Consider the following 9,463-nt stretch of genomic DNA (forward strand, 5'->3'; position numbering starts at 1 on the left):
GGGATGGATGGCGCTCGCCCTGTGTGTGGACGGCGATGCAGACCCCACTGGTTGCTGCCCCACTGAGCCCGTTTTCCTCCTCACAAAGCTGCAGAGAGGGTGAGGATCGGATTCTCTGCAGCCTGGGCAGGTGTCCAGGCTGCCGGAGGCCTAGGCGGGCTCAGGGAGCACCCAGGGGCCCGCGGGGCCCTGCCGTGGTCTGGGCGCTGGCAGCGGCTTGGTTGTTTTTAAGCAGGAAGAGGCATCAGCAGTGTGACTGTGGGGATTTCAGGGACGTAAATGCGGGCTGGTTTTCCTGTCACTCAGTGTCAGTGACCACCGTGTCTTCCAGAACCATGAGTGTCCCATGTCATCAGCTGGAGCTGTCTCCGGCAGCTCTTGCGTGACCCCGGCCCTCACTCCCCAGGTTCTACCTCAGCTGCACGGGGTTCCCGGAATGTCGCTCGGCCGTGTGGTTCCCGGACAGTGTGCTGGAGGCCAGCAGGGACGGGAGCGTGTGTCCAGTGTGTCAGCCACACCCCGTTTACAGGTGAGCTGGGGGCCAAGGCACCTGCAGGATGGGCACAGGGTGGCATCCCTGGGGGCCCTCATTCCTTGGCACCTCCTGGAGGAGCCCGACCTTTCCCCGCCTCTCCCACCGTGGGCTGACGTGGAGGCTGAGGAAGGTGGTCTCCTCCAGAAAGCCCCAGGCCCGCGCCTAGGGCTGGTCCCCAGACCTTTGGTCATGGGACCCCTTACACTCTCAGAAATCACGGAGGAACCCAGAGAGCTTCCGTTGTGAGTTAATGTTTATAAAGATTCTACCACGTTTTCAGCTAAAGTGGAGGCATCGTTTAAAATGTTTAATAACGTGTTTGTAACAAATGCATTGCATACTAACATAAGTGAACATGTTTTTAGGATAAAATGTAGTTACTTTAAAAAAAAAAACGAGAGAAAGATTGCATTGTCTTCCACTTTTGCCAATTTAACGGTCTGGCTTAACAGGAGACGGTAGGATGCTCAGCTCTCCATCTGCAGTCAGTCTGCTGAGTTTGCTGTGCGTTTCGGAGCTTCTGGAAAACCCTAATGCATGCACACAGGAGAATGAGAGCAAAGCCCGCGTGCGTCCTGGTGCCGCTACCAAGTAGTGTGCCGTCACGTTGAGAGGCCTGGACCACGCTGAACTGGGGCACAGGGAGGCGCACCTTCCAGAGGCTCCTGGGTTCTGGCGGGTGATGGGCCTTAGAGCTCATCTCCCTCCTGCTCTGCGCTCCTGTGCGACCGTAGGGGCCGGGCTGGCTGCGCCTTGCGTGGCTTTCCTAGGTGGGGTGGGCACAGCCCTGTGTGGACCAAGAAGACTCGCACCCGGTAGTTAACGTGTTTTCTCATCTTCTGGCCTCACTAGGTTGAAGTTCAAGTTTAAGCGAGGCAGCCTTCCCCCAACCATGCCACTGGAATTTGTCGGCTGCGTTGGTGGATGTGACGAGACCCTGAGGGAGATCTTGGACCTCAGGTTTTCACGGGGGCCCGCCCGAGCTGGCCAGACGGTCAGCCAGCCCTCCGGCCACCTGCAGGCCAGCCAGCCCCTGGACAGAATGGGCAGCAGCCAGCACGGCCACCCCCAGCCGGCTCTGGCCAGGACTGCGCCCCTGCCCGCCGCCGAGGGCGAAGGCAACTCCGTGACCTGCAACTGTGGCCGGGAGGCCCTGCTGCTCACCGTCCGGAAGGAGGGGCCCAACCAGGGCCGTCAGTTCTACAAGTGCAGCGGCGGCGGCTGCAGCTTCTTCCTCTGGGCCGACAGCGGCCACCCAGAAGCAGGGGGGCCTCCCTCCGAGGCGCCCAGACCCCCGGGCGGCTCACTGGGACGCCCGCCGGGCTCAGGGAAGCCCCTGGGCGGGCCCGGAAGCCCCGGCGATGGTGGCGGTGGCGCGTGCTGCCTGTGCAGCCAGCCCGCTGTCACGCGCACTGTGCAGAAGGACGGGCCCAACAAGGGGCGCCAGTTCCACACGTGCGCCAAGCCCCGGGAGCAGCAGTGCGGCTTCTTCCAGTGGGTGGACGAGAACGTGGCCCCAGGTGAGGGGGCACATGGGGCCTGCCCGAGGAGGGCAGGGGCGGTGGCGTGGGGGCACGGGTTGCCTTGCTCCCCCTCCCCGCTCAGTCACACCTCCTGCAAGGTCACGGGCAGCTTGCTGTGTGCCCGGCGCCATGCCGTTGTATCTGTGTGTCTTCCCTCACCTTCATCGGGTGGCGGTTGTGATTGCGACTCACAGGAGAGGAGGGCGAGGCCCAGACGGGTGGCGGGACCTGTCGGGGTCACACAGCGACACGGCCCAGGCCTGGCTCCTGGGTCCGCCTGCTCCTGTAGCCCTGCGCTCCTCCCGCCTTGGTAAACCTGGAGGGCTCTGTATCGGAGCCTCAACCTGTAAGACGGAGGCCCTGGCCCTGATATCTGGTTCCTGGGTTACACAGCTAGGGTTGGCGCCCCATGGATGGGTGTGGGGAGGACCGCTGCCAGACGCTGGGTCAAGGTAAATGACGCACCTGAAGGCACCTGGCCCCTCCAGGACACGCAGAAGCCTGGTCACGCATCTGAGGGAGCCTGGCGGGAGCTTTCTCTTGGGGCCCACCTGTATCACCTTGAACCACTTGGTGCGGCTTCTCAGCCTGTTTCCTCCGTAAGATGGGCACCTGCCTACCTTTCTAGGGTCTCTGTTAGCCTGAAACTGTGACTCTAGCACACGTGCGGCAGGTCTGCACACACAGGGAGAACCCAGAGGCTTGGGGCAGGCGGAGGCTGGAGACGCTAGTGCCCTGCGGGATGTTGTCCTTCGGCGCACACGGCAGACGCACAAGGGCTCCCGGTGGGCGGAGGTGGTGTCTGGGCCACCTGGTCATTTGTCCTGGGTGATGGGGCGGCCAGTACTGTGAGGCTCTTGGAGGACTGGAAGGGCCCGGAGCTCGGACTCTGCACACGCTCAGGGGGCTGCTTGCTTGGTCCCTGCTTCTGCGTGTAGGTGACACGGGCCCCCTACCAGGGCTGGGGCTCTGCCGTCCACACTCATTTCTCCCCTCGCTCTCCCCGCAGGGACCTTTGGAGGCCCCCCCTGGGCAGGAGCCAGAGGAGGAAGCCGGGGGCCGGAGGCCAGAAGCAAAAGGGCCCGGGCTGGTTCCTCGGACACCGGGTCTGCGGCCAAGAAACCCCGGAAGTGCAGCCTTTGCCACCAGCCTGGACACACGCGTCCCTTCTGTCCTCAGAACAGATGAGGGCAGGGTAGGACCAAGGGGGCCACTGCCTCCACCTGCTGCTTTTGTCTCGGGAAACGAGCTGTTTCTCCAGGGCAGCTTTGAGGAAAGTGGCTGCTCTTGGAGTGTGACCTGTGTTCTCAGGAGTCCGGGTCCAGACCGCTCTCTCAAGAAGGCCACGCCTGGTGGATAGTGGCCCTGTGTCTGGGGCTCAGGAACGGCCATGGCCACAGCTGAGAAGCCATGGAGGCTGCCCCCTGCGATCCGCAGGGGCTGTGCTGTCGGCACCCTAGCGGGAATCATCCCGGCCCTTGAGGGGCCTCCCTCCACAGACGTCCTGAGAAAGGGTAGGATGGCAGGGATCCCCTGTTCAGAAGTTGTGTCTGCAGAAGGGTCATCCCTCTTTATCTACAAGCTGCTGTGGCCAGGACGCCCCGCAGCTCGTGTACCTCAATAAAGGACTCTACCCCTTGACCCTGGCGGGTGATGGTGTAGCGTCTGGTGAGAGTTGGCAGGAGTGGCGGGTACTTGCAGGACCCCGGGCAGTGCCTGGGTCCTCTTGCTGTCCTCTGGCCCCAGTGGCCTCCCCCGGCCGCACCGCTGTCCTCTGGGGCAGAGAAGAGCCGCCGGTGCAAGATTCCAACGCTTCCCATCTCCACACCCTGCAGAGGTCTCTGTGCGCCTCGCCCGCCTCCTGAGAGCCTTGGGAGCCGAGCAGAAGCAGGTCGGCTTCGTTCCGTGGTTTAGACAGCAAGCTGGAGGACAGGCTGCCAGAGTCACCCTGCTAGTGAAGAAATGAACTGTCCTCGGGTCTTGGGACTCCCAGCCCCAAACCCTTCACTCAGACCAGTCCTTGTGCCCTGGCTGGGGGGCGGGATGCCTGCAGTTGCCCCTGGAGCATCAGGACAGTGGGTGTGGGTCGGCCCCGCAACCCAGTCTACTTGGTGGTTTTACGTGTGCCGGACATTTCATATAGACGGAACCACGCGGCACATGGGCCGTGTGTCTGCTTTTCTCTGAGTGGCGTGTCTTCCAGGGTCACCCCTGTGGTTGCGTGTCGGTGTTTTGTGCCTTTTTACAGCTGAACTAGTCCGCTGTGTGCATGGGCCCCGTCGTGAGCAGTGTGGCTGTAAACCTTCACGTACAAGTATTTGAACGCCTATTCTATATTCTTTCAGATCTACACCTAGGAGTGGAGTTGCTGGGTCGTGAAATTCTATGTTTAATTTTTTGAAGAACCACATCTGCACCATTTTACATTCTCACCAGCAATGTACGAGGGTTCCTATTTCTCCGCATCCTTGCTAGTACTTATTTCCCCCTTTTTCTTTATTTTTTTATAAATTTGTTTATTTTTGGCCGCGTTGGGTCTTTGTTGCTGTGCGCGGGCCTCTCTTCGTGGTGGCTTCTCTTGTTGCGGAGCACGGACTCTAGGTGTGTGGGTTTCACTAGTTGTAACTCGCGGGCTCCAGAGCGCAGTCTTTGTTGTGGTGCATGGGCTTAGTTGCTCCGAGGCATGTGGGATCTTCCCAGACCAGGGCTCGAACCTGTGTCCCCCGCATTAGCAGGCAGATTCTTAACCACTGCGCCACCAGGGAAGCCCCCGCTTTTTTTTCTTTTAATTGTGGCCATCCTCGTGGGCCTGAGGCGGTGTCTCATGGCTCTGACTTGCATCTCCCTAATGACCACTGAAGTCGAGCATCCTTTCAGTGCTCACGTGGCCTTTCACGTATCTTTGCAGAAATGCCTTTTCAAGTCCTTTGCCCATTTTTCAGTGTTGTGCTTTTGTTGTTGAGTGGAACGATGCTGAACGCATCTGTGGATTTTAGTCTTTCCACAGGGTGCTCCTGGGCACAGCAGGACCAGAGCTGCCAGTGGGACTGGGGTCCTGCTGGCCACCTCTTGCTGTGCTCCTGGGCTGTACCTTTGCCGAGCCTGGTGGCCTCTCTGGGGGTGAGGGTTGCCGTCGTCCTGGTTACAGTGACGGAAGCTGTGAGGGGGTTTTCCTCTCAGGACGCTGGGTGGAGGACCCACTGCCCCCAGGGTGGATCAGCCGCCTTTCCCTCCAGGACCGCAGATTTGGGGGTCCTATGCCGCGTCCGCGTTCAGCCTGCAGGCCGGGGGGGCCGGCTCCCCAGGGGGTAGGGGTGCACTGTCCCTGCTACACCAGCGGCGTTCGCGCTGGGCACGGGTGCGGGGTCGGCCTGGAAAGTTTCGCTGTGAAGTCACACAGGCAAGTGAGCCTGAGGCCCCCGCGAGCAGAACTGCTGTCTCAGGAAACGGGCGGCAGTGCCAAGAGGACCCAGAGCAGCGTCCCGGGTGCCCCGCGCTGGCCTTGGGTGTTGTCCCCACAGCCTCAGCGTCTGTCCTTAGTAAACTAAGTGCAACCAAACTGTAACGTTACTGGGGTTTTTACAAGGTTATTTTTTCTGACTACAAAAGAAAAACGTACTTTAAAATGCAAACGCGGGGACTTCCGTGGTGGTGCAGTGGTTGAGACTCTGCTTCCAACGCAGGGGGTGCGGGCTCCATCCCTGGTCCGGGAGCTGATCCCACATGCTGCGCAGCATGGCCAAAGACCAAAAAATGCAAATGCATCAGACACACGTGACTCAAACCAGGCTGAAGGCCGCTGTCTTGGAGGGGACAGGACAGAGGTGGGGCAGGGGCCCTGGACTAGGGCCGAGAGCTTCCCTCTCTCGTCCAGCTCCAGCCCCGCCCGTCAGGGCCCCCCCCGGGCCTTGGGGGTGGCTTTCTGGCCTGGCTTGCTGACTGCAGCACCGCCAGGAGGTTTGGCGAGACCTCTGGGGACCTGAGCACGGCACGCCCGCCTCGCCTGCAGTGTGCAGCCCTCAGCGAGTGTTCCTGTGCAGGCTTTCGTCAGGGCTTTTTCTGCTTAGTAATAGCGCGGCCTGATACCACTGGCTGGGTCAGCTCTGGGGCGCGAGTGGTGCCCACTTGATGGACTGGCCGCAGTGGTCCCGAGGGGCCATGCTCATTCCTGCTCACCCAGAAAGGGTGCGTCTCGTGCGCGGAATGACTCGTTGCTGAGCTGCCTTGTAACGGGTGTAGATGGTGAAGCTGTAGGTCAGTGAGTGTGTATTTGCCCTTTTGCGCTACTCTTCCCACCTGCACCGGCCGTCTGTTCACTCTGGCAGGTGGAATCACCGCCGTGCTCCTGGCTTCGGGTCACTTGGTAAAGCCAGGGACGAGGACTGCCCAGTTCAGCCGAAGGGTCTGCAACTCCCAAGTCAGAACCGCCCTCATTAAAGGGGTGAGAGCGAAGCTGGGCAGCGGCCACCGTGGAGGCCCCAGCACGACCGCGTGCCAGATGCTGGCCTTGGACAGGGGACGTCTCCCCGAGCACCTCGTGTCTCCTCTTTAGTTAATTCTGGGTTTTTCTTACAGGAGGCCGCCAGAGGGCCCGCGAGTGGGGTCGGGTGGTCTGAGAGGGGCCTTGACCCCACTCGCATCCCGACTGCTCCCAAGCCACGCCCGGCCAGCCCTTCACCCATCGGCGCCCAAGACCCCCAGCCTTGGTTGGACACGGGCCTGCAGCGGAGTCCTGGCGCGCTCGGGCTCAGTGATGCTGGACCTTGTGTCCAGGACCTCTGGGTCAGGGGTGCCTCGCTTTGTGCTGGGTTAACGCTCCCGCTGCTGCCTGTGAAGCAGGTATTCTGGAACCCCTGTTTTATAGGGGAGGGGGCCAGGCCGCCCCCGCCTCCAGCCTGCCCCCTTGCTGACCCTCCGCGGCCATCACGGCTGCTCACCGCTGAGAGCACTCAGGCCAGGAAGCTCCTGAGTGACCTGACGGCCCTCGGGGAAGCCAGTCTCCTGCCCTGTGACCCTCTGTGCTCGGAGACCGAGACTGTGTGAGCACCCATGAGGCAGAGGCCACCTGTGGCCCTGCACCCAGAGGTACACACTAGCACCTCCTCTGGCCCCTGTGCTGGCCCTCGACCAAGGGAGGCCTCCGAGCCTGTCCCCACTTCTTGTCCCTAATCCCAGTTGGAAGGGGGACACACACGGGATGGGAAGGAGAAGCAGCACAGGCCTGGCACAGCTGCGGTGGCCTCACCACCAGCACACGTGGCCCCAAGCCCCCTCCGGCCTCGTCTGCCATGTGTGGTGACAGGAGGTTAGCCACGGCTATGGCTCCTATGGGGACACCGAGACGCGGGGTCCTGTCCTCCACTTCTGGGGCCACGTTTCTCTGCCCACTGACAGTGCTGGCCGAAGGGCTATGTGGCAGCCCCGCCTGTCCCGGAAAGCACAGGGGGCTCCAGGGGGCAGGCTTTGGAGAAGAAACAAAACCCTAGCCAGCTGGTTCCGTTACTAAAGCAAGACATCGCTCTGGGGATCCTGTGACATCCTCCCTCCACGTAACCGACTTTTCTAATTCAATCCATTGCCTCCAGGCTGATCCCAAGCTCCTCTGGTCAACTTTACAGAACCTCAAGTGGCTGCATGTAAGAGCCCAATGTGAGTCCCGTGGACGTTTGAAGTTTTCCTTTTTATTCTAGTTCACAGTTCTCGAGGCATAGCTTTGCTTCAGCAGAAAGGATACCAGAGAGAGGAGAGACACCTGGGAGGGGAGGCAGACAACCTCCCCCCGCCGACCCAGCCAGTGCGGCTGGTGCCAGCACCGCGGGGGCTGGGCCCAGCAGCAGCCAGGGGACACCCTCAGCTTCGGGCCAGGTGGGCAGCACACACAACCTCAGCTCCCCCAGCGAGGAAGGGGCTCTCCCAGGGCCCCCGCTGCCGGGAGAGAAAGTGCCCCCAGCTGGAGGAGAAGGGCCTTCCCCCAGGTGAGCCCCCGCTGGCCCACGTTAGAGAGCAATCCAGACACGCAGCATGGAAAACGCCAGCCTGTCAGCCAAAAGCTGCATCCCGAGGGTTCGGCTCCTGGGGGACCAAAGGCCATGCCCACCGCCCAGCACCAGCAGCCTGGAGGAGCCTGCACCCGAGGGAAGCGTGACTCACCCTTGGGACAGAAAAACAGAGATAACCTTACCCCCGCCCGGGACTCACTGTGGCTACCGCGGGCCGAGGCCCTGGGATCGGCCCTGAGGCCGAGGGGTGAGAGCGAGTGCGGGCCGCCCAAGCTCGCGCTGACCCGTTCGGCGTAAAAGCAAGGGCAGGGTGCTCTCGACGCCCTGGAGGGAGGCGTCCGCCTGGACCTGCGCCTCTAGAGCAGCCCCTCGGGGGCCCGCAGGCCCCAGTACAGCGCACAGCCCATGTCGTCGATGTCCTCTTCCCGCAGGCCGTCCAGGAGATTCACGCCACGGCTGAAGTGGCAGGGCAGGCTGGCCCGCTCCAGGCTGCCGACGAGCAACTCCAGGGCCTGCAGGAAGTGCTCTGCCAGGGCCTCCTCAGCCCAGTCCGCTTCCTGCTCGCCCAGGTGCAGAACCACCTGGGTCAGGGGGCCGCGGCCCAGCCGCCCCAGCGCCGGGTGGCCACGACAGACGCCGCAGAGCAGCAGCAGCAGCCGCCGGCGGGTCCCGGCGTCGCGCTCGTCCAGGGCCCGCAGCCGGGCGGCCTCTGCCGGGTACCAGTCCTGCAGCCAGAGGTTGCCAGCCAGCCCCTCCAGGGGCCAGGCCAGCAGGAGGTCTCCGGCCTGGGCGCCGGCAGTGGACAGGAGCACAGCCACGGGGAGCTCCAGACACTCGTGCTGCACCTCGAGCAGCAGTTCCTCCGAGGCCACGCGCGGCCGGATCAGGCACCCGAGGAGGCTGCCAATGGCTGGCCAGTTGACGGAGGCGGTCAGGGCCTTGTGGAGCAGCTCCAGCAGGACCCGGGGGGAGAGGTAGCCGCCCACCAGGAAGCGGTCCCAGGGGCTGCTCCCGCGGGGGTAGAACTCCAGCTGAGTCCTGCGCACGGCCCAGCAGCGAGGGTCCTGGGCTACGGTGTCCACACCAGGCACCAGGCTCCACAGGCCAGGCTCCAGCACCAGGGGCACCAGGAGACGCACGGGGTCGGCGGCCCCCGCCTGCAGCCCGTCGTAGAGTGGCCCGCCAGGCATGAGTGCCCCGAAGGGCAGTTCTGGGAACTTGTTCCGCAGGTAGGCCTGCAGCTCCAGGGCAATGTCGCCGGCCAGCTGCTTGGCCAGAGCCACGTGGGCCACTGGCATGGTCACGTGGTCCCGCTCGAACGCCAGCAGCTTCTCCTGGAACGTCAGGCACACCGACGGCACTGGGGAGCAGAGCTGAGGCGACGTCGGGGGATCTGCGTCTGCGGG

At 62.7% G+C, this 9,463-nt stretch overlaps 2 protein-coding genes across 5 annotated transcripts in view; one reads left to right on the top strand and one right to left on the bottom strand.

The window, feature by feature from the left end:
- TOP3A (DNA topoisomerase III alpha) overlaps positions 1-3,699 on the top strand; it is a 25,787-nt gene extending 22,088 nt beyond the window's left edge. The window contains exons 17-21 of one of the 4 annotated variants that reach the window (XM_024752933.1): positions 407-529; positions 988-993; positions 1,388-2,055; positions 2,452-2,657; positions 3,068-3,699. In XM_024752933.1, coding sequence (XP_024608701.1) covers positions 407-529; positions 988-993; positions 1,388-2,055; positions 2,452-2,657; positions 3,068-3,418 — 1,354 coding nt within the window. In that variant the 3' untranslated portion in view covers positions 3,419-3,699. The remainder of the gene's footprint in view (positions 1-406; positions 530-987; positions 994-1,387; positions 2,056-2,451; positions 2,658-3,067) is intronic. The other 3 variants (XM_024752936.1, XM_024752941.1, XM_024752942.1) reach the window with 3 other exon arrangements.
- Positions 3,700-7,719: 4,020 nt separating this feature from the next.
- The window catches only part of MIEF2 (mitochondrial elongation factor 2), a 4,329-nt gene continuing 2,585 nt past the window's right edge, over positions 7,720-9,463 (bottom strand). The window contains exon 4 of the mRNA XM_024752924.1: positions 7,720-9,463. This exon is cut by the window's right edge and continues 7 nt beyond it. Within this exon, the coding sequence (XP_024608692.1) occupies positions 8,414-9,463 (1,050 nt within the window). The 3' untranslated portion in view covers positions 7,720-8,413.

Source organism: Neophocaena asiaeorientalis, unplaced genomic scaffold (assembly GCF_003031525.2).
Source record: "Neophocaena asiaeorientalis asiaeorientalis breed wild unplaced genomic scaffold, Neophocaena_asiaeorientalis_V1.1 scaffold540, whole genome shotgun sequence".
In the NCBI taxonomy this organism is placed as follows: domain Eukaryota; kingdom Metazoa; phylum Chordata; class Mammalia; order Artiodactyla; family Phocoenidae; genus Neophocaena; species Neophocaena asiaeorientalis.